This window comes from Erpetoichthys calabaricus, chromosome 2 (assembly GCF_900747795.2).
Source record: "Erpetoichthys calabaricus chromosome 2, fErpCal1.3, whole genome shotgun sequence".
Classification (NCBI taxonomy): Eukaryota; Metazoa; Chordata; class Cladistia; order Polypteriformes; family Polypteridae; genus Erpetoichthys; species Erpetoichthys calabaricus.
In genome coordinates this window covers 183,535,646-183,560,883 of record NC_041395.2, presented here as the reverse complement: position 1 = coordinate 183,560,883, position 25,238 = coordinate 183,535,646, and the positions used below count along the sequence as shown (strand labels likewise).

The 25,238-nt window shown below is 38.8% G+C and overlaps 1 protein-coding gene across 2 annotated transcripts in view; it reads left to right on the top strand.

Moving 5' to 3' along the window:
- LOC114646609 (inner centromere protein A-like) overlaps positions 1–25,238 on the top strand; it is a 62,053-nt gene that overhangs the window by 24,949 nt on the left and 11,866 nt on the right. For both annotated transcript variants that reach the window (XM_051923250.1, XM_051923249.1), the window contains exons 4-11: positions 1,239–1,948; positions 5,049–5,070; positions 8,748–8,793; positions 9,835–9,943; positions 14,250–14,289; positions 15,427–15,529; positions 15,640–15,780; positions 21,583–21,692. In XM_051923250.1, coding sequence (XP_051779210.1) covers positions 1,239–1,948; positions 5,049–5,070; positions 8,748–8,793; positions 9,835–9,943; positions 14,250–14,289; positions 15,427–15,529; positions 15,640–15,780; positions 21,583–21,692 — 1,281 coding nt within the window. The remainder of the gene's footprint in view (positions 1–1,238; positions 1,949–5,048; positions 5,071–8,747; positions 8,794–9,834; positions 9,944–14,249; positions 14,290–15,426; positions 15,530–15,639; positions 15,781–21,582; positions 21,693–25,238) is intronic.

Sequence of the window (25,238 nt, the reverse complement as noted above, 5' to 3'; positions counted from 1 at the left end):
GTGTTATGATGTTTGCTTAAGCTGCCTGTAGAAGCCAAATCATAATGGTGGGATGCTAAGATTAGAAATAAATCTGAGAAATTGACATTTTGCATCTTAAATTGTAACATTTTTAATGTGCACGTAATATGTATATATTGCTTCTAGGCCAGGGGTAGGCAACGTCAGTCCTGGAGAGCCGCAGTGGTTGCAGGTTTTTGTTCCAACCCCGTTTCTTAATGAGCAATCAATTATTGCTGATGAAACACTTATTGCTTAAGTGATAGTTTGATGCTTCATTTTAGTGGTCTCGCTTGTTTGGCCCTTGGAGATTTTTACGGTTATAATGCAACACCAATTTACTCTCCCTGCCCTTAATTGCTTATTTCAATCTTAAACAGCTGCATTCAGTGTGTTAATGGCTCCTTATTTAGTAATAAGATGTAAAAGACAAAGCTAGATGGAGAACTAAAATGAAGCATCAAACTATCACTTAAGCAATAAGTGTTTCATCAGCAATAATTGATTGCTCATTAAGAAACTGGGTTGGAACAAAAACCTGCAACCACTGCGGCTCTCCAGGACTGACGTTGCCTACCCCTGTTCTAGGCCATATTGTACTGGAGTTGCTTCAAATAACCCAAACACAACGAGTACTTTTAAATTATGCATTTTACTACTTTCTTCCCCATAATATTTTAAACCGCTAAATGATGGGTATAATTTGGCCCTTGGAGATTTTTACGGTTATAATGCAACACCAATTTACTAAAGCTTTAGAATCACAGTTATGTCTATTTAGGTAAAGTTCTATTAAAATAATTCAGTTGACAGTCAAGTGAAACATTTTACTTCCAGGTAAGCACATTCCTAGTGATAAACTTCTTGTAAGTGTAATATTAATTATGATCAAAATAAACTGGGACAGATAATTTTATGTTGGAATATCTACAGCTGTTGCAGCATTGAGCAGTTGTTATTGTTCCCCTTTAAATGGTTAAATTAACTGTTACACTAAGCAACATAACTTCTAAAGTACAGGGATTTTGAAAGGTTTGGGAGCATAAGTAATGCTTGTTTTATTTGGGTATTTGTTGTGAAAGGTAACATTTAACATCTAACAGAATCTTTGTGGCAAATGTTTTGCTGAATTTGAAGCTTAAATCACGTTTGTGACAACTTGAATGTCCTGGGTCAAATTAGCCCCTGATTCAGAAATGTAAGCAGTTACTTTAGTTTAATATTTTCATTTGTTGCAGACTCTCCAGGACTAGACGGAGTACTGTAAGGCGTTCTTCTGTGAAAGTGTCATCCTTGAACCTTATAAATGAAGAACTACAGAAAGAACCTCTTAAAGTGGAGGATTTGGAGCACTCTGATCCTTTAAAGGCAATTCTCAATGAAAACAAAGCTTCCAGTGTTACCAAGTCATGTGCGAAGACTTTGTTGGAAAAGAAAGTTGTAGTCGAGATCACTTTGAATGACCGTCTATCAGCAGAAATTCATCAGCAAAACAAAGATGTTCATGAAACAATCGGGAATCCTGAAGAAATGTGTCTAGAAGATGTTGGCTCTGATACAGAAAGTGTTGCTTCAGTGGCTTGTGTGGCAATTTCAGGCATTGCAAGAGTGGATGCTCCTGTAATAAGGGCTGCTTTCGACACTTTTGCATGTCCAATGATAGATTCAGCTATGGCAAGTTTGGATACCACTCGGCCAGGTGTGTCTGTTGATCAGGGTAGTGAATCTGAGAACTCTTCTGAGAATTCAAAGTCTAGGAAAGAATCCAGAGGAACCTTCAAATCTGCCCGTAAAAGTCACAGGCCATCTGGACGGCGTTCCATTGCAGGTCACAGATCGCTTCTCAGTATACGCGAAAGCCTGACCCGAGAATCTATGCGCAGGGCAAGCCGGCGCTCTGTTCACAAGAAGGCTATGCTGGAGTCCTCCACTTCAAGTTCAAGAAGCAGTAAGTGCTAATGTCGTCTTAGTACAGTAATGTTTTAATTAATTTCTGTAAATAGTAGCACTATGATTATAATTCATTTTTACAAAAAATGACGTAAAAAAACGAGTTTTTTGCAGTCAATACATAGTGTTAGATTTTTACAGCTTTTATTGCCAATTCCTGGTAGGAACACTAGACACTACTTTTTTGTGTGTCTTTAAAAAAAAAAAAAAAAGTGTGTTTTTACTCCTACTCAAAGTAGACTAACATTAAAGTGGAAATGTAATGGTTTAGTGGATTTTACATTCTAGGAATATGAGAACAAATGGAGTTCTAGTATAGAACTTGCCTTGTTTTTTCGTTCTCATCTGGGTGTTTCCCAAAAATGACTGAATAATGAACAAGAAAGTGAATAACGTTGGTAAAAAAGGTGAGTTTAGGGAGTGTTTTTGTGAATCCTTTAATCCTATATTTAATAAGTTTTTAAAGTACTTGTTTACGCCTCTCCAATGTATGTTAGAGAAACGCACTAACAGGAACATTGATCCCATCATAATCCATTAAAACACAAAGTAATTTAACCTATTGGTCAATATTTTAAATTAATGTAAAAGTCAAAAAAATGTAAACGTATCACAATTTTTGCCACCTCCACTACAAGGTGTTAAGTGTTGGTTCCGCAAGACACACGAGGTAACCCCAACCCCCTGAGATTCACATTTCCTACATTCTCCGTGTGAAATCTATAACCGTGCATATGCTTTAGTTTGTGATGTACCTCTCCTCAACAATGTTTTGAGGATTAAATGCTGCATTTGGCAGATGTTTGCAAAGAGGATATACACTGCCTCTCACTAATTGGCTAACCAGCAAATGCACCATTCCTTGCCATTGGACACGCTCCAGAGTTGAACCAGACAGAAGCATTTTGTGTACTCCCAGGCTGCTTGGCCGCAATGTCTGTAAAATGTCAGTTGCTGAGATCTTTTTCCACAGATATTAATAGGACTGTAGAGTTCGAGTATAAATAGGGAGGAAGTTACTTCTTCTTGCCTAGTGTTGCCTTTTTTTTACTTATCTGGCTGATGCCTTTTATGTAAAGGGACTTGAAACATTTTAGACATACAGGTAAAATTCCATTACAACAAATATCTTTAACTAAATTTTCATTACAACAAAGTGTTTTTATGGTCCCGACAGTTTCCCCATATGATACGAGTCTATATAGAAATCTCGTTACTACGAAATAAATTCAGCAGATACTTTCATTATAACGAAGTGCCCAAAAGACCTTGAAATGCCTGAATGAATCGGCCACAGAGCAGTTAGTTCTGTGGTCGCAGCTTAGTTGTGCACAATGATCCCCAAACACACTGTAAAACCTTTTTCTTTCTCGTACTGTTTTTGTGGTTTTCAGTGATACCTTTTTCTTATTGCTCATCAACATTTGAAAAACGACCATTGGAATTTAACTCCTTGTCACCCTCCTATAGAAACGGCAGACGTGAAAAAACGATAACCGTTCATATTAGAAAAAAAGCTTTAAATTTTTGCAGCTTTTGATTGTGGCAAAAATTAAGAAAAGAAGTTGCCAGTGAATTCAGAATTTCACAATCAACACTGTCAACTTTTTTGAAAGACCGAGCAAAAAAAATCTCGGGTTGCAAATGTATGCAAACTGCTGCATTTGAAGACGCCAAATAAAGCCATTTTTATGTGGTTCAGTGATTCTCGTTCAAGAAACATTCCTATTAATGTGGTACTCAATCAAGAAAGTGCGAGGTTTCTAAATTCTCTTAGGACCTCCCCCAACTGGTTAACACGCCGAAGTGTCCCCAAGTGGGATCACTTTCTGTGGAAGACTGTTTATCTGTTGCCGAGGCAACAGGAGTCTCGCAGCTCTGCTGCGTCTCTCCACCAAAGCAAACAGAAAAGATCTCGATGGATGATGCAAGGAACACTGTAAATGCAAGGAACAATATTATTTGGCCACTAACCTGGTCACAACACTGCCTGACTGCTGTCTGTGTCTGTGTATAGTAGAGTGGCCTATCACGCTACAATAAATAACCCTGGTGTTCCTATTTCAAGATGAATAAAGCTGGTTTTGCGAAATTACTGAGACTAAGCCTCGTGTTTTAGGGTGTAAGACAGGGATGTGTAGCACGACCCTGATCTTTTAGGATTTGCTTCTGTGTCGCTTCACTGCAGCGCTGTGAGCCTGCTGTTGCCCTGCCCCGGCAACGGTCAAACAATCTTCCATAGACATGGCAATTGTGCTTTGGGAAGCACTTCAGTGTGTTGTTCTGTTGGGTGGGGGGATCCTTCCAAAAGAGTTCAGAAACCTCACAATATGAAGAAGAAAAGTATGATTCGGCTTCTGATTGAGAACTGTGCTGCCCGCAACATGTTTCCACATTTAGATAATGTTTGCATTGAATTCCTCCCTCCCAATTGTACAGCAGTGCTTCAGCCATTGTATTTGGGCATAATTCGCACCCTGAAAGTGTCCTCGTCAGCATAACTTGTAGACAGAAGGAGACTAAAATTAATGCGAAAGAAGCTACTGAAATGATTGCAAATACCTGGATGCAAGTTAAAGCACTATAATGACAAATACAGAATCTCATTACAACGAAATATTTTTTAGGTCCCTGGCAGTTTGTTGTAGCAGAACTTTTACCTGTAACTGGTTGCGTTTTGTTTTTTTTTTTAAAATACCTCTTCCCAATTTGATCACTGGCAGGTAAAGAGATTGCTTATGGCTACACAGTGTCAGTAGCAGGATTTAAACCCATAATCTCCAGGTTTGTTGCGTGCATTGTGTAATAGTAATCTGATCAATGCATGCACAGATTTGAACACAGCAGCCTTTCTGAGGCCACTGGTTTCAGGAAACACACTTGCTAATTAGTAAATGGGCTTGATGACAACAAAGTACTGCACATAGCATTACAAAGCTTTTGAGAAACACACCCAAGATTGTTGTTCCTGCTTGCATGTACCAAATGATTGCATTTTGTTTTCTAGCAGAACTACTTTATGAATCAGAATATTATAGCATCTTATTTTAAGCAAATTGTCTTTTTTTTTAATTTTTTTTTTTTTTTTTTTAATGCAGATGACCATCTTGAAGATATGAGGTATGTGAAATTTTGTATTGGGGTGTTTTTTGGACATTTGGCAATCTTTTTATAATAATAAGACCGTTTTAACATGGAGAGGATTTTGCAGCCTTTCCTTAAAACTGCACTTTTATCCAGCACCCAGGCCAACTTTTATATATACACACATTCATTCAATAGTTGTCCAGGTATGATTGTTAGTGTAGGCTATTCATAGTGTCTTCATCACATCTGATTAACCTAGAAAAGAACTTTGTTACCTGCCCTCGGTGGAAGACTATACCAAGCATGAAAGCAGGCTTTAATACATTCTGATCTTGAATCATTATTCAGATAACTAGTTCCATAAACAAAAGATAAGTGTTTTAATTCACAATATAACCTGGATCTGTAAACTGCATGAAGATCCACAATACATTCTGTATGTGTACAGGTGCCCAAGTGCTTATCTTGTTGCTTAGTCTTTGCAGTAAGTCAAGGCATTCTTGGCTTGATTAACTTGTCCTATTGATTATAACTAACCATTTATAACTTGCTATGTGTGCTACCAGTCTAGAACAGATTGAAATCTTAAGCAATCAATGTAGACCACAGCTGCACAGCATGCTTGCATGCTGAACGTCCAGGAGATGGTAAAATTGATGCCCTTACAGCTTGGATGTTTTCAGGTGTTCGTACAGTCAAAGTACAGCTTGGAGATTTTTTTTCTAATGTTGTAAAAGTCTGTCTAAATCTAAACAACCAACTGAAGAATTGTTTTCTGATCTGGGATGCCTCCCTTAGGAATGCTGAAGTGCGTTTGGAAGGCAAGTTGTGTAGTGATGATGGATTTGTTGTTTTTGAAGATTTCTGTTGCAGACTAAAAACTAGAAGGGTTTGCCTGTCAAAGGACTCCCAACCCGTTTTGGCTGTCACTACCTCATGCGATGACCTTGAGAAATGTGGTAGTTCATTTTGGCTCAACCTGTATTAAATATCTGCATGTTTTGCAATTTTGAAAATTTTGGGAGTGTCAGTCAATGAGAACCTCATTTAATAAACATTAAGATGTTCACTATCCAACCAAGATTATGTTTAGCCAGTCTGGCTTGCTTAGAGCTGCTGATACAAATCAGTTTAGTGTTGCTAGTTTTTAAAATTTTAAAGCAATATTAGCAGGGTTATCTGATTTAACAGTAAAATGTCCCTAGAAAAATTCCTCTATCTGTAAAGTGACATGTGTTTACAAACTTGGCCTTAAAGTGTGTGTGTACAATGTAGGTGTTGGACTTTACAAACAATATAAAAAAGGAGAGGAAAAACTAGAAATACCTTTGCAGAGTAGTTGGTTTGGGAATCTAGAAGTTGTAGATCTCTTGAGTTTGTCTTTGATCCTCATTGCATTCTGGAGGGTTTTATCGGGCATGGCCCAGTAAGATTGAGGAAATAACACAGGATGTACCAGAGATTAGATCTCTTAACTGACCTGAATTCTATAAGAGGAGCTAGACTGTAGTTGCTTTGGATAGGATTGCGGAGCACTGGTCAGTAAAGCTGTGTGTGTTGCAGTGGAAATCTTGATCAGGAAAGGCAGATTAAAGATTATATAATCTTGTCTGAATCTCTCATTGAACAGGTGTCTATTCACTTGGCTTGTTACATTCCATAAAGGAGCTCTGTTTACTTAGGTTTGCCATCTGGTCATTCTTTGTATTTGTTGTGCTGGTAGATGACCTGAAAAATTGCTCATGTTGGTATTTTATCACTAAAACAAATGTAGTGAATTAGAAATGTGCAATTAAACAAAAGGAGAGACTGTCAAGTACACTTAGGGCTGAACTGATTTCTTTAAAAAGCTGCCTCTTATAGAAGGCACTCCTTTTATGCAACAGATTTCTGCAGAAAGAATGAGAATTAATGCAGTTGTATACTACATGGGGAAAGACATGGTCTATATATCTAAGCCCTTTGTGTCCTTGAAAATATTTCTCTCAAAATGCAGTGCTTTTACATTGGCAAAAATGCAGGGAAAGGTTGCTGACAAGGTAGTTGGGAATGTCATTTTTCAGTGGGGTTTTAAGGTCAGCGGTTACATGCTTTGGGTGTTACTTGAAACCAGGAAAAGTTTAATACACTGCTGTTCCTGGCTAAGAACCTGGAGTAAATGGTCCACAAGTGCTTCACTAACACTAAAGGAATAACAAAGTGTTTTTGTTTTACATTGGCTCTTTATATACGAGGGCAATCCCAAAAGTAAGGTCTTTTTTTTTTTTTTTTAGAAATACAACCGTTTAAAATGATGCAAACATTATAGAAAATAAAGGTTAAAGACTTATTTGTTTTTCTACATAATCGCCATTTTGGTCGATGCATTTTTGTAGACGCTGTGGTAGTTTTAGAATGCCCATGTCATACCAGCTCACCGCCATGTCCTTCAGGAAGCATTGAACCTCGTCATTCACCTCTTCGTCGGAGCAGAATCGCCTTCCAGACAAATGTTCTTTCAACTTAGGGAACAGGTGGTAGTCATTGGGTGCCAAGTCCGGACTATAGGGTGGGTGATGAAGTTCCAACCGCCGATCTTTACGCATGTTTTTCTCAACCTTCGCAACTGTCTCGTCGGAAATTAAGTCTCCTGTGCGAACTTCGCACTTGGTGGTAGCGTTCAATGAGAGCTCCATTTTCAAGCACTGCCAAGCCAAGATTGAGCATCCCAGTGAAGCCGCACATGCTTGTTTGGGAGTGGAGGAAGCACCAATCACAACAGTGTGGCCAACAGCCGAACGAACAGTTTCTCTATGTCCCCACCACTTTGGAGACCTTACTTTTGGGATTGCCCTCGTATTTGAAAGATCTTTTAGGTGAAATGTGTTCATAAGTTCATGTAACACATTTTAATTTTTAGGGATCCGTGACAATCATTAAATTGGTATTTCTCATCCAAAGTTTAAAAAAAAAAAAAAATTTATCATTCTAATATGGAGTGTTTGTGCATTTTGGTGTATCATTTGGGACGTAAAAGCATTGAACAAAGGTTAATTGTATATTATGCTTGAATAGTTGAATACTGTTAAAAGTAATTACAAAGGTCTTGGGGGGGGGGGGGGTTAGATTTGGAATAATTAGTGTCGGAGGTGATGCTGCTGTGTCACGAAGGATGAATCACAGTCGAGACAGCTGATAGGTGCAGTAAGATTTGTTGAGTGTGGAGCTTCACTACGGTGTCATTGCTTGTTGTGTTGGTGGACATGATGGTCTGTAAAGGTCTATTTAAGGCCAGCATAGGGATTGTTCTGATTTTTTACCAATGTTGAAAAGGAAACCAAGTGGAACTTGAAGAAAATTTGGGGGGTGGATGAAACTGTATTGAAGTAAAAGGTATGTAGGTAAATAACAACGATCTTGGGCTGACAAGCAATTTGATTGAATATTACCACAAGGGAACAATGCCAGATTATTCCCATCTCCCTAAGCTGTTTTTAGCAGTTCTGCACTTCTGCATACTTAGTACATATCATTGGCACAGTCTCTTGTGTGCTTCAGAACAGCTTTTAAAATGTATTGAAATGCAGGGTCATAGATTCGAACATTTACAGAGCAGCTCACTTTGTCACTAGCTAGCTACAGGTGCAGACACGGCTACTTGGCTTTATTTTATATGAACATTAGGTTAAAATATTGTAAATTGTTATGAGAATTTTCTTTTGTTCTTGCAGAGATGAGCCAGATACTGATATTGTGGAATTTCTTTCTGTGGTAGAGGTAAAGTGAACTGTAATTTTAATTTTTTTGCTGAATGTTTTCTCACACTTCCTGTATTTCTGTACACCATATTATTCTGCTTCTAGAATTGTCTTGAAATCTGAATATAATTTATGGTCATTGATTTAAAATTGTTGACTGCTAAATACCAGTTAGCTCTTAGTATGCAGTGTATAGGCGAAGGCCACCTACTGTATCTCAAACAGTCTTTGGGGTTGTGGTGCTAAATGAGTATTTGTGGGCATGTAAGTAAGATTGTGAGCATCTGAAATATGGATAAATATTCAACATGTAGTATCAAACATTTCACTAGCACTTAATTTTGCATTTTTCATATTTTGGGTAATGTAAAAAAAATTTTTTGTGAACCACCATCATCTCATTGATTAGAGCGTCCTGCTACTATGAAATTCAAATGGAAACTGCAACATTTGAATGCAGTGTGTTATGCAAGAGCGATCTTGTTAGACCAAGCAGAGTTATTACAAAGATAGTAGGAACAAAATATTCCTACAAAGTAACATTTTATTTGATTTTTTTTATTATTTATATGAAAAATTGAGTGTTTTTACTCAATAATCATATGCAGGTGAAACTCAAATAACACTTGGTTAGCAAGTGGCTTCCTTAAGTACACATAGTACTCCCAATACTGTTGGTGGCTTGTACGTACTTAAGATGCAGTATAAAACCGGGCAATTGCATGTAACACATTCAAGAGTAAGGAGCTCCACTGCACTAAACTCCTGGTTATTTAAAAAAATAAAATTACTGAAAAGTACTCTTCTACATAGTACTTTGAATACATCTGATTTAACTCGCACCAGTATAAAAGAGGCCCATTTTATTAGGGAATTTTCTGGGTGAAGCTGGGTAACACAGCTAGTTGTTATATTAAAATAACATCCTAATTTTTGGATTGGTGTTGGGAAGAAATTTACCTCTTTTCACGGATGCAGTCAACATGTTAATCCTGTGGGAAGACAAAAGCATACACTGATCATTAAGCGAGTGGGTTTTTTTTTTTTTATGTTATGAAAGGCTGAAGACGTTCAGGTTGCTCGGCATGCTACACGAAGTTCTACCAAAAGAAATGCTGAAAAACATTGCAATCCTAATGAGGTTACCACAACTAATGATGAAAACAAAGGTACATGTTTGTTTTTTTTTTTTTTTTTTTTTTTAATAAATGTATGTTTACTTGGTGAGTTTGGGTGCTATGTCTGTTCTTTAATACTGCTGTAATAAAACAGCTTAAATGTAGCATTTTTCTTGTTTTTTATTAATACTGTAATAAACACACTGTTTTTTTGGAGATTTTTTTTCTCTCAATTTAAGATTCCCATAATATTAGCATTTTAAATCTTAGGGTGTGTTTTTTGTCTTTTAAACAGTCTTTTTGAGTACTGCTGTCAATTATTTCCAAAGTTTTCAGTATATATTCCTATCCATTGTGTTGCACTGGCAAATGTCTAGCTTTAAAATTCTTAACCAATTATACAGAAGATGTTAGATGTTTGTTACAAGCTAGAAAAAATCAGGTTTTGCTTGATAGAAAATGCTTAAACTATGTATGCTGGCAAGACAATAAGGGTTCCATGTCTAATGCTAAGTGAAAACAAGGTTACTATTCTGTTGGCCAGATTTGCATTTGTTTGAAAAATCTGTATTTCAAGATGAGTGTAAAACATGAAGTACTATGGAGTAAACTGGTAATATAAAATTTAAACCTTTAGCTGATTTGAGGTAGAAACCCGTTTTACAAAAGTAAAACATTTGGCTCTTAAGCACCAGCACCTCCTCTACCTACTCCCAATCAAATTATGCATTATTGAGAAAACCTTTTATCACACAGGTAAGGAAGAAAGAGGGTATAGTCAAGCAATGAACAAAAAGCAGAGAGCATAATTTAGTGAGACTGAGATACAGCCATTGGTTTTTCATCCACTGTGGAAGCAGATTGTTCAACTGTTTCAATATGTGGTTAATGAACGTTTGCTTAACATCAACAAGCTGAGCAGCAAGTACTTTAGACAGATACTTTATTAATCCCAGGGGGAAATTCATACTCCAGCAACAGCATACTAATAAGGAAACAATATTAAATTTAAAGAGTGATAAAAATGCAGGTAAAACAGACAATAACTTTGTATAATGTTAACGTTTACTCCCCCGGGTGGAACTGAAGAGTCGCATAGTGTGGGGGAGGAACGATCTCCTCGGTCTGTCAGTGGAGCAGGACATTGACAGCAGTCTGTCTGGAGATGATACTGTTTAGTGTATGCAGTGGATTCTCCATGATAGACAGGAGCCTGCTCAGTGCCCGTCGCTCTGCCACAAATGTCAAACTGTCCAACTCCATGCCTGCAATAGAGCCTGCCTTCCTCACCAGTTTGTCCAGGCGTGAGGCGTCCTTCTTTATGCTGCCTCCCCAGCACACCACTGCATAGAAGAGGGCACCTGCCACGACCATCTGCAGCATCTTATTGCAGATGTTGAAGGACGCCAGCCTTCTAAGGAAGTATAGTCGGCTCTGACATCTTTTGCACAGAGCATCAGTATTGGCAGTCCAGTCCAATTTATCATCCAGCTGCACTCCCAGGTATTTATAGGTCTGCACACAGTCACCTCTGATGATCACGGGGTCCATGAGTGGCCTTCGTCTCCTAAAATCCACCACTAGCTCCTTGGTTTTGCTGGTGTTCAGGTGTAGGTGGTTTGAGTCGCACCATTTAACAAAGTCCTTGATTAGGTCCCTATACTCCTCCTGCCCACTCCTGATGCAGCCCACGATAGCAGTGTTGTCAGCAAACTTTTGCATGTGGCAGGACTCAGTTATATTGGAAGTCCGATGTATATAGGCTGAACAGGACCGAAGAAAGTACAGTCCCCTGCAGCGCTCTTGTGTTGCTAACCACAATGTCAGACCTGCAGTTCCCGAGACGCACATACTGAGGTCTGTCTGTAAGATAGTCCACAATCCATGCCACCAGGTATGAATGTACTACTATCTCTGTCAGCTTGTCCCTAAGGAGCAGAGGTTGGATGGTGTTGAAGGTGCTAGAGAAGTCCAGAAACATAATTCTTACTGCACCACTACCTCTGTCCAAGTGGGAGAGGGATCGGTGTAGCATGTAGATGATGGCATCCTCCGCTCCCACCTTCTCCTGGTATGCAAACTGCAGAGGGTCGAGGGCGTGGTGGACCTGTGGCCTCGGGTGGTGAAGCAGCAGCCACTCCATGGTCTTCATCACATGTGACGTCCGATCGACAGGCCGGAAGTCCTTCAGCTCACTAGGACGTGATACCTTTTGGGACTGGGGTGATGCAAGATGTTTTCCAAAGCCTCGGGACTCTCCCCTGTTCCAGGCTCAGGTTGAAGATGCGCTGTAGAGGACTCCTCAGCTCCAACACACAGGCCTTCAGCAATAGTGGCAATACTCCATCTGGACCCACTGCCTTGCTGGCACAAAGTCTCCTCAGCTCTCTGATTACCTGGGCTGCTCTAATTATGGGGGTTTGGGGGGGGGTTTTTACGACTCTCTCTCTCCTATGCTGGCATCGGCAGAAGGATGGGTGGAGGGTGCAGTACTCCGAGGTGAGAGTGGGTTAGGATGGTCAAACCTGTTAAAGAAGTTGCTCATCTGGTTTGCTCTCTCCACGTCTCTCTCAATGGTGGCACCCTGTTTTGAGCTGCAGCCAGTGATGATCTTCATCCCATCCCACACTTCTTCATGCTGTTATTCTGCAACTTCTGCTTCAGCTTTCTCCTGTACTGCTCCTTCGCCGCCCTGAGCTGGACTTGGAGTTCCTTCTGCACGCACTTGAGCTCATGCTGATCACCGCCTTTAAAAGCCCTTTTCTTCTGGTTTAAAAAGCCCTTGATGTCATTTGTAATCCATGGCTTGTTGTTAGCATAGCAGCGTACTGTTCTTACTGGAACTACAATTTCCATACAGAAGTTGATGTAGTCAGTAGTGCAGTCAACAACCTCCTCAATGTTCTCACTATATGATCTCTGCAGGATATCCCAGTCCGAAGTTCCAAAGCAGTCTCTCAGAACCTGCTCTGTCTCGGGGGACCACTTCCTGAATGAGCGTGTGGTTGTAAGTAGCTCCCTCACTCTTGGTTTGTAGTGATCCTGAAGGAGAACCAGGTTATGATCTGCTATCCCAGGCGCAGGCAGCGGGGTGGCGCTGTATGCGTCTTTAATGTTTGCATACAGTAGGTCAATAGTCCTATTTCCCCGGGTGTTACAATCCACATACTGGGAGAAGGCAAGTAATGTTTTGTCCAGTGTCACATGGTTAAAGTCTCCAGCGATTAGCACAAGCACCTCTGGGTGCTGCGTTTGCAGTTTAGCAACATCAGAATGGATGATGTCACCCGCTATCTCCACGTCAGCCCAAGGAGGGATGTATATAATAACAATGACGTGTCCAAACTCTCTGGGGACGCAAACTTACGGCCAACAGTTCGATGTCCCTGCAGCAGGTGGATATTTTTACGTTTATATGTCCAGAGTTGCATCATCTTGTATTTACATAGTGTGAGTCCTCCTCCTTTCTGCAGGTATTTGCGTCTCTGTCCGCTCTAACTGTGCTAAACCCGGGTAGCTCCACATTAGCATCTGGGATGCTACTTGTTAGCCACTTTTCACAAAAGCACAACAAACTGCATTCTCTGTAGGTCCTGACATTTTTCATCAGTGCGGCCAGTTCATCGATCTTGTTTGGTAGTGAGTTCACATTACCCAGGATCACAGAAGGCACCGAAGGTTTGTTTCGCCACTTTCTTGCAAGCTGCCTCGTCTTTAGCTTAGTTTCGGCTCTGCTGCCACGATACTGCCTTCTTACCTCATCAGGTAAATAGGAAACCACACCTGCGCGGGCATTTGTTTTCAGTGCAAGTGTAACTCTTTAATTTTGCTCTCTGATTTGCTTGTACTTTCCTGTATTTTTTCATCAATTTTTCATTAGCATTTCTTTACAGGTTGTAGTAAACTTGCTCCAGGTCTTTTATATCCTGATGCGGTTTCTCATTTAGGACCTTTATTTAGTTGTTACTCTATTCTTTGCATCTCATCTTATATCATTTGTTTCCCCTGAGTGTGGCAGTCATTACCTTCCACTTGGAATTTGAGTTTCGATCTCCGCAGGCGGAGTTATGAGGAGTTCAGTAGGAGATGTCACAGATGCATTGGGGGAATTAGCTGATTTTAACAAAGCTCCAAATCTACTGTACATACATTACTATAACACAATTTGAGCATGTCATTAAAGTATTCTCCATGGATGCAATGTTAATTACTGTGAGTTTATTTGGTACATTTTGAAACCACGAATATCCACCCGCTATTTAATTTTGTCAATAAAATCCTGAATGTGTTTAACTTTTATGTAGGTAGTTTCCTTCGTTTTACAGTAAATACGGAAACTGTTTTTGTATTTGTGTAGGCAACAACAAGGCTGAACGTTGTGCAGACCTCCTGAAAAGGTACACTTTCTGTCTTCCTTCTATCTATCAGGTTTGTCTATTTGTGTCTGCCTATGGTCATTTACTTAGTCATATTCACAAAGATTACCATAGGCTGCTTTTTTTGATTTCTCTGAATAATTGATAGAATATTTGAGTTTGGGATTCTATATACTAGAAATATATTTTTTTGATTTCATTAATGTACTATATGTTTGGGTCATATGTTTAAGTCTGCTCCCTATATGAACATCTGAGTCTTTATTTGTACAAGATCTGGTGCCACGTGACCTGGAGTCGGAGAACATGTTCCACCTAACTGAGGTTTTTGGAATACATATATAGAAATCGCAGGAGATATGTCAAAGGTATTGTTGTTTGGATAGCTAGTTAATGTGGTGTTTGACAGCACTGGTGGCTGTAGGAATGTTATCCAGATATGGTGAACTCGGCTGCAGTCATTTCTTTTTCCACTCAGCCACAGTATAGCAGTTAGACGAGCCTGAATTCTGTTTAGTCGGTTTTTATGGAGAGCACATTTTGAATTAGCCAGTGAATGCTAATCTGCAAGACCAGTGCATACAATCAGGAACCCACCCCATTTGATTTTATTGTGGGCTGTGGTAGAACATTTCTACTAGTCATTGGGGAGGTTGCGCTACAGGACTCAGTTACTGGAGTGTCCTGCAGTTCTCCAGAGCTCCTTAAGATAATGTAAATGAAAACTAGGACATTTTTTTTGGAAAGGTAGTGTTTTGCTTCATCAGTATTAGGCTGAGGAGCTTTCTGGCAATTGGACAGGCGGGGGCCAAGTCATAAATGAGGTATTTGGCAGTTTTATTTCAGTTTTCTGTCCCTGCCTATGTGTCGAATAGTAGGTTGTTAAAATTTGCACTTTTTTAGTTGATCAGTAGTGTGATCATTGTAATGAAGCCAGAAGAATGAGTTTTGATAGGTTAAGTGTTGCTAAAGGAAACTAGACTGCTTCATGTCCTGGTGTGTTATCGGTTTACTCCTGATACTTGGAGGTTTCTGTTGAGAATCACATTTTAAACTAATCACTGATAAAGCTATTGCAATGTCAAAGCTGCATATGAAGTGTACCTAATTCTGTTGCATTGCTTTTTTTTGTTTAACTCTGCTATTGCTTGGTTGTAGCTGTGTCGTGTTGATCAGTCAGGGAGAAGATTGTCAGGCTGATCAGCCAGTCAGTCCAGTGAAGAAACCTCTCCCTGTTGTTGGTATTCCTAAAAGCCACAGTGTAAGTATATGTGTGGTGAACAGTACAGTGCATTAACTAATGTACTTCAAGCCTTTGTGCAGGCAGTATAAAGTTTTTAATGTTTTGCTCAATTCCATTGTCCCTTTTAGGCAATGAAACCACACCTGAAGTCATTCCTTCATACTGTGCAAAAAAACCAGCTACTGATGTCTACCCCAAACTCATTGGGTCGATCAACTATTGTCAAATCCTTCATTAAACGCACTACCCCACTCAAAGTTGATATCAAGGTAATTAAAGACTTGAGTGCTTCTTTTTATTGTGTTAAAACTTTTAAAAAGCAGCCAAGCACCTTGTGCAAGATTCTTTACTAGAAGAGAAACAAAGTATATGTTGGAGAAAAGGGGTGGCATGTTAGTTTATCTGGTCATACATAGTATGAACCATGAAATTAACACTTAATGTTTTGAAGAAGTAGTTGTCCGTGTGTGTTTTTATCATGCTAAATTTAGTTTAATTTTATTTTTCTTGTTTTTTGGATTTCCTCCCCTTGCAGCCTGGAGGTGTAGTAAGTATACATATGCGCTGTTTGTATCTTTATCTTTGAATGAATGTGAAGTTCCTTAAGTGTATTTAAATGCACTTTACACATGGGTGCTGCCTGAACTTGGTGTGCCTCTCGTGTCCCAGATCCATTCACCCTCCTATATTTGTTTTCTTCTGTTCTCCTTCCTAGCTTTTAGCAATCCATTAACTCTGGAAAGCCTTTGAAATTTTAAAAGGATGTGGTAGAAAGCAAATTTATAGGACCAATGATTTTTGATGCCCCTTTTGGAAGCATGCTTGATCATGATATCTAATCCTCAACAACAAAGTTATGTAAAGTAACTGAACTATTAAACCGTTTCTTTGTTGGGCTACACCTTATGTTCAACCATTTTTATGAACAGTTGTCAATTGTATGGTCAGTCCATTAGTGATTGAAAATTACACCTTCACTTATAACTAGGTGCTATGAAAGATTTTCCAGAAGGAATGGTAAGCTGCGGCAGAGTACGTTTGAATGTCATCATTTAACAAGTATGTTACGTTTGAATATGGCAACTGAGGACCCTATTCTTGTAGCTCTTCAGAAATTCTGATCTAGCAAAATACCCTATTAATATGCTCGCTTTATCGTGTTTTTTGCTTTGTTAGCTGCTACTTGAGCATTTTTAAAAAGCCTGTGGGGGAGGCTGATTAATTGTGTTAGAACACAATTAATGCCAGAGCCTGTGGAGTGCTTAAAGTTAAACAGTGTTTTATAGATGAAGCCCACTTTCCTGGTTCTGATTTCCTTGGCAGCATGCTGGCGTTTGGTTGATTTCTCTTATTCCTCTTCTGCTTCTTCTCCAAATACTAATACTTCACTCCTTCCTCAGATCTGTTTGTGTGTTTTTGTTATTTCTTTTGAAAGCTGAATTTTATATCCAGTTAAGAAGTAAACATAATTTCTTATACTAAATTAAATACCTAATGTTCTTTTGTGAATCATTTTGGCTAAAGTAGCAAGAATAACTCCAATGTCAAAATAACATTTATAATGTAGATATGAAAACCACTTTCCCTTATGCAGTCTGCTTGCTTGTTAGTTTAGCACTGTACAGGTTTCTAACATTTGACACTCGTATAACTAAATGAAAAGCTCTTTAATTTTCACTCACATTTGATGTTACATGTATTCGGCAACTTCCTCTTTTGTTAGTGTCTTTAGTTGCAGAGACAATGTTTAGTCTTTTGAACACATTGTCCTATAGCTAACTTCCAGAGCCTCTATACACTTGTTGGTCTTAAATGAAGTATGTGCGATCTGTCCTATAGTGCCCACACTGCTTTTGTGTGTGCTCTCCCCTTCAAAAAAAATAAAGGGCAAAGTATAACTCATAACATTGATCCAGTGGGAGTTGAGCCGTTTCAGTCGGACAGACATGTCGACGGAAGAATAGGAAAACATTTGCATTTTTACTCTGTACATGTCCACAGAATTCCATTTACAAAACCTTTATTGCAACAAAGCTTTTTTTAATAAAATACCATATAGAAGGCAGTGCTTCATAATTTTCTGCGAATACAAAGTGCTGTTAATCAGTGGTCTATATAACAGAGGCATAAATTCAGCCGTGATTGCTAAAATGCATTAAATGCAGTCATTTTTCATACTGTATTCTGCAGTTAAGCTTTCTTTTTGTACCAGGTTTTTATTCACCATTCAAAACCTGGTAGTCTCTTGAACCCACTGTCTCAACTTTGAAGGGTGTAAATGGTTTCAAGACTAATTTCATGTTGTGTGCAATGTCATTGAAATAATAAATGAGGAAATCTATATCTAAAAATAGGCAACAAACCCATTTCATGATGCATTTAATTATTTTCTTTCTTGCTCTTCACATTACGAAATGCATTTTTTGTGCAGAAAAACATGAAATCTCTGTTAGATATTAAGTATAGGCTATAGTTCAGTGACTAAATGGATGAATTAAAAATTAAATAAAATAACCTGCTGGTAGTCAACAGAGTGCTGGCCTCAACTTCAACTCTGTATGCCGACGAAGTGCTTGGTAGTGCTATAAGTTGGAGCCGTGGCTGACTTATGAAATTAACATAAACTGCTTGTCTTTTCCTTTTTACAGCTAAATCAAAATGTTACATTTTATTATTTGAAGCAATACATGTTAAGTGAGAAGTCGGCTATAACGCAGACTGTGCGTAAAACTGTGTGTTGGCAAAGGTAACTTAAATCTGAACTGCCAAAGAGACTCGAAACAAAATCTTCTCATGAGAGAGGTTTGCCTGTTGCTTCAGTCCCCTACAATTCTCTCCAATGTATTAGGAAGGGGTAGGGAAATCCCATTTGGAAATGCCTTCCAAATGCTTAGTGCTGTCTGAAAACCTCAGTGTCTCCTTTTGTGATCAGAAGGTGGTTTTGGTTGACTAAGTTTTTATGTGGTGTGAAAGGTTTGGGGGGGTAGCCACCCGTATAACTTGAAATTGGCTGTCAAAAAGAGAATTTGGTTTCACAGGTCTTTATGGGCATCAGTCCAAAGCAGAACTGGCAGGCAGACAAAAGCATTGCAGTTTTAAAGCTGGGTAGGAACCAGAAGTAGTGAAGTTGGGTCCAGACCTGGACGTGATGCCATTCAGCCCAGGCAGAATTTCCCATGTTTGGTATTGAGAGGAAAAATTGAAATGATCGGTGATTTTTGACTAACGCAAGTCATAAACCACTTTGATGCATTTGTGTGTAACAGTATTCAGACTGCACTTAAACTTACTGCATACTGTATGTAATAAAACTGTTTCAGTCAAAAGCGCGTTCAATAGATAGACAGGGAGGGTTACTTTGCACCAACAAGTTAGTAGCCATTTCAGCAAGTGGATAGGACACTTGGTTAATGTGCAGTTTGATGTTGCACAATTGGCTTGCAGCAGGTAATGCCTCTTTTTAGCTTCAACTATGACAGAGCAAAATTTGTCAGGAGTGACAAAATATAAACTCGATCAAAAATATTGTTTATTACAGAATGCCATTTGCATGAGGCAATGCTGTTCCATAATGAACATCACATGGTGAGCAATGCAATAGTTACAAATGTAGGCTATTGGTGGTTGTACGTTGAGTTGTTCAGGTGATTTGGTCATGAATATTTTTACTGAAAAAGACAATGTGCTAGGTTACCAAACCCCCCACCCCACCCCAAGGGGTTTTTCCCTTGTGCTAACTGAGAAATTGTTTTTCTTTAGAATGCAGATAACCCCTGTGCCAATTACCGTCAATAGGGACCTAGGCTGAACAATTGCAAAAAATGTCAATGTGTTTTTATATTAAAAAAAAAAAAAAAAAGTCAAATTACTTGTCATATAATCCACCTCTCAGGTATCCAGTTGTGTGGTCAAAGCATTACAAACCTGTCTAATGTTCGGTTGTGGTACACCTAAACTTTTACAAGCAGGTGTACCTAATGCAACCACTGATTGTATCAGAATATTGCTTCATACTGTATAGTAATGCTGTTTCATTTGTTTTCACCATTCATTTTGTAATGTTGTGGTTTTGTATATGATGGTTCAATTTTTACAGAGTGTTCTCGGGTAAAGTGCAAATACAATACTTTTAATATGCACTTATGTAATTAGTAATTTAGTAAACACATTTTTGTTTAAAAAGACAGGTAAAGTAGTTTGAAATGTATTAACATAAATGGAGCTTATCAATATACAGTGGTGTGAAAAACTATTTGCCCCCTTCCTGATTTCTTATTCTTTTGCATGTTTGTCACACAAAATGTTTCTGATCATCAAACACATTTAACCATTAGTCAAATATAACACGAGTAAACACAAAATGCAGTTTGTAAATGGTGGTTTTTATTATTTCGGGAGAAAAAAAAATCCAAACCTACATGGCCCTGTGTGAAAAAGTAATTGCCCCCTGAACCTAATAACTGGTTGGGCCACCCTTAGCAGCAATAACTGCAATCAAGCGTTTGCGATAACTTGCAATGAGTCTTTTACAGCGCTCTGGAGGAATTTTGGCCCACTCATCTTTGCAAAATTGTTGTAATTCAGCTTTATTTGAGGGTTTTCTAGCATGAACCGCCTTTTTAAGGTCATGCCATAGCATCTCAATTGGATTCAGGTCAGGACTTTGACTAGGCCACTCCAAAGTCTTCATTTTGTTTTTCTTCAGCCATTCAGAGGTGGATTTGCTGGTGTGTTTTGGGTCATTGTCCTGTTGCAGCACCCAAGATCGCTTCAGCTTGAGTTGACGAACAGATGGCTGGACATTCTCCTTCAGGATTTTTTGGTAGACAGTAGAATTCATGGTTCCATCTATCACAGCAAGCCTTCCAGGTCCTGAAGCAGCAAAAGAACCCCAGACCATCACACTACCACCACCATATTTTACTGTTGGTATGATGTTCTTTTTCTGAAATGCTGTGTTCCTTTTACGTCAGATGTAACGGGACATTTGCCTTCCAAAACGTTCAACTTTTGACTCATCAGTCCACAAGGTATTTTCCCAAAAGTCTTGGCAATCATTGAGATGTTTCTTAGCAAAATTGAGACGAGCCCTAATGTTCTTTTTGCTTAACAGTGGTTTGCGTCTTGGAAATCTGCCATGCAGGCCGTTTTTGCCCAGTCTCTTTCTTATGGTGGAGTCGTGAACACTGACCTTAATTGAGGCAAGTGAGGCCTGCAGTTCTTTAGACGTTGTCCTGGGGTCTTTTGTGACCTCTCGGATGAGTCGTCTCTGCGCTCTTGGGGTAATTTTGGTCGGCCGGCCACTCCTGGGAAGGTTCACCACTGTTCCATGTTTTTGCCATTTGTGGATAATGGCTCTCACTGTGGTTCGCTGGAGTCCCAAAGCTTTAGAAATGGCTTTATAACCTTTACCAGACTGATAGATCTCAATTACTTCTGTTCTCATTTGTTCCTGAATTTTTTTGGATCTTGGCATGATGTCTAGCTTTTGAGGTGCTTTTGGTCTACTTCTCTGTGTCAGGCAGCTCCTATTTAAGTGATTTCTTGATTGAAACAGGTGTGGCAGTAATCAGGCCTGGGGGTGGCTACGGAAATTGAACTCAGGTGTGATACACCACAGTTAGGTTATTTTTTAACAAGGGGGGCAATTACTTTTTCACACAGGGCCATGTAGGTTTGGATTTTTTTTCTCCCTAAATAATAAACACCATCATTTAAAAACTGCATTTTGTGTTTACTTGTGTTATATTTGACTAATGGTTAAATGTGTTTGATGATCAGAAACATTTTGTGTGACAAACATGCAAAAGAATAAGAAATCAGGAAGGGGGCAAATAATTTTTCACACCACTGTATGTCCATTAATTGATTGAACTATGGCCAGTTGATGATGGAGAGGTCAACTAAAACTAGTCCATGTTTTAGATTTCTTCCCTTCAAAGTTGTTTGCAACTGTTTTTTATAGTTTTGTTTGAGACGTTTACTTAAAATTTACCTTTCCTGCTTGTTGCCTCTTTTTAGCAAATCTAGATCATTAGAAAGTATTCTAAAACTGTTTGTAATCTAACTAGGAAAAAGAGCGACAACGTCTTGAAATGCTTAAAAAGAAAGAAGATCAAGAAACGGAGCGAAAAAAGAAAATGGAAGAAGAAAAGAAACGGAAACTAGAAGAAGTGAAAAGGTAAATATCTGAACTAAATCTTTTAGTTGCACCATGGTACAGTATTTGAATAATGCAGAAGTGTGCTTTGTATCCATCAAAAGTAATTTCTCACTTTGTATACAGGGCAGCATGATGGTCTTAGTGGATCTCGGCCTGTGTTTATCCAAAATGTGGTGTGTGTGTTTGGTGGCTTTTGATCATCCATCCATTATCTTAAAGTGAACTTTTTTCCAGTAAACAGTACTCTCTCTCAGGTGGGCATTAGCATATTATAATCCCTTGTACCAACAGCGTGAGTTTTCCGCATTCGACTTATACGACAGACATTATAAAATACCAGAAATTACACTGTAAAATCAAGTCCTGACTTATCCACGTGAACTTCTCCACGATTGTACTGTATACGGTACAAATGCAAATTGCACACATGACTGCAAAGCCTGAATTTGAACTTGACCTCTGTAGAGTTAAAGTAGCAGCATAAACTATTGTACCCACCCCTCAGACACCTGCTAATTTGGTTGAAGCTGTTTGAGTACTAATATACTAACATTAAGAAATGTTCAAATTTGCTGCACTATTAGCAACATTTATAAAAGCTAAAGACAATAAAAATTCTACCTCATTTTGTGCTAAGCATTAATTACAGATTTTCCTAAGAAAAATAAACTTACTGCAATGTATATCATACAGACCAGTCTCTTTCCTGAATAATGACGTTAAGATACTTTCCAAAGTCCTAGCTGAAATGATTGAGAAAGTGCTTCCTTTTGTAATATCACAAGATCAAACCAGATTTATTAAAGGCAGACACTTGGTTTGTTTAATATATTTTTACCCCTTAAATTTAAGATTAGAAGCTAACTCCCCAGAGATCTTCTCTTTGGATGCAGAAAAAGCATTTGATATGATTGATCTATGCATATGTTTGGGCCAAACCCAAACTACTTGTCAAGAAGGCTCAGTTTGTATTAACATTTATTTCAGACTACTACAAAATAGGGGACATCCTTGTCAAGTACTACATTCTATCGCCATTACTCTTTGCAGTCGCCTTTGAGCCATTGGCCATTTATTTTAAAAATGCATTACAGTTAAAAGGGATTTTCAGAGAAGGACTTGAACTGAAAATATCACTATATGCAGATAATATGGTACTGTATTTCTGATTGACAAAATTCTGTGCCAGCAGTCCTAAAAGCACTAGCAGATTTTCAAGAGATCTGGACTAAAAATGAATTTGAATAAAAGTGTACTTTTTTCCAATGAACTGTCTAGCACACAATATTAGACCGGACATCTTCCATTTATCTTAGCAGTTCAGTTTAAATATCTAGGAGTAAATGTCACAAGTAAATTTTATATAAGGCTTTTTCAACAATATTGCTGTCTGCATGGAAAAAAAAAATTAAACAAGATATGTAGATGTCCCACTCGCCATCTCGCATTAGCAGGGAGAATCAATACTGTTAAGGTGAACATCCTTAACAAGCGCTTTGTATTTAATGGAATTCTCAGTAACAAATCTACTTTCTAAAAATAAAAATTTACATAGTCATAACCTAACTTATTTGAAATTTAAAATATCAATGCATCTAAAGGGCGACTCTACAACAATCTAATGCAGAAGTGGACATGGCACTAACTTATTTTTATTACTGGGCTGCTAATATACAGGCAATCAAGACCTGGGGTCCTCATGTATAACACACTGCATTTATACCACACTAAAACATGGTGAACAGAGTGTGCATACGTGCAAAAAGAATCAGTGTATAAAACTGTAAAGTTCCACGCACTTTCCCTTTTATAAATCCCAATCAATGTGAATTTTAACACACATGCACAGGCCTAAAACCCCACTCGGACTCTCCATACCCCCCCCCCCCCCCTGAATTTTGCATGCATGAATATGCAAATTTAAATAGCCCCTTGTGTTCCATTGTTTGTTTTTAAGACAATGGTAAAAGCAAGTTGAAAAAATTCAGCGAATGCAAAGTGGAGGCAAGGAAAAACAGCCCACTGTATAGCAGTCCAGTGCCACTAAGATTCACACCGTCAAGATGCCGGTGATTTATTTTTTATAGTGGATCCCAGGGACGTTCCCAGCCTTGGCTCGACCTGCACACACTCGCAACAGTGATAAAAATACAGCACGCTGGGGAATAACAACAATTAAACAATGTAATGCAATTAAATCATATAAATGAAACTAATACCACCCCAGAACCCTACAGCAAACATATAAACACAAACGACTCCACACAGCAAAGTCCATGAAAACAGCAGATGAAATGAAAAAAGACGATCGTGAGTCCAGAGATCTGCACGCTGCAAGGGAATGAAAAACAGTCCTACTGGTAGCCACTGTAAGGGTGAAGATGAATGGTTCAGGAGCGTTCCTCTTCTTGCGGGGAAGCCAATGAATCCATAATCAATCCTCGGGACACAGGTAGACAGAAGACGATCCAAACCCCAACAACAAATACAATCCAGGACACACAACTAATTACGTCTTAACAGAAGGTAGTCTCACAGGTAAACGGAACACAAAATACAACAACAAAACACACTTTTCTTCTTTTGGCCACCTGCCCTCCTTTTAAACTCCTTTGCCCACCTTTGACCCCAACAGCCCCTGCAGGGACTGCTGGGAGATGCAATTCTCACTAATAGTAGCACTGCTACAATTGTCTATTCTGTTGCAGACAATATTACAAAACCTGACACCTCTGCCAATGACACGACTCCTGGAGGTCATGGTGCTGCTGTGGCCAGCACATCTAAAGGCTTTGGCTGCTTACACACCTGTTTCAGAAATCGCTTGGTGACTATCAGGCCAGGTTCTGACGGATGCTGTTCTGGAGTCACAAGATGCTATAGTGGATGCTGTAAGACGGGGGTCCTCAATCACAGTCCTGGAGGGCCGCAGTGGATGCAGGTTTTTGTTCTAACCCGGTTGCTTAGTTAGAATGCAATTATTGCCAATAATTTTAATATCATGGCTTGTTAGTGCTTTAACTCTGCTATGTCAGGTAATTCTTGTATCCTAGATTTTTCTTCCCCTTTCGAAGGATATTATCCAAATGATTTGACGGCTAAAATGGAGGAGTAATTCTCAGTCTTTCACTTTTTTCTCCACTTTCCTTCCAAGTATTTAAACAAACTAGTGCATGATAAATACACACCGGTGTAAATGGTAAAAAGCTAAATGGAGAAATGCTGGTCTCTTCTGTCATTTGTAATTTGGTGCAAATAAAAACCAAGTTTAAGACTAAGCAATTGGCATTCAAAATCTTAACGAGTGAGACCACTAAAGTGAAGCAGAAGTGTTACTTGAGTAATAAGTGCTTCTTAAGCAGTTGGGTTGGAGCAAAAACTTGCAGCCACTGCAGCCCTCCAGGACCGTGATTGAGGACCCCTGCTGTAAGATGTGGCCAATGAACTAAGAAGTAGAAGGGCTGTACTATGTGATATTGACCACAATTTAAATGAATTGGTTAAAAAATGCTACATCTGATTACCTGTTTTTACATTCTGATAATTCCATTTAAACAAAGTTGT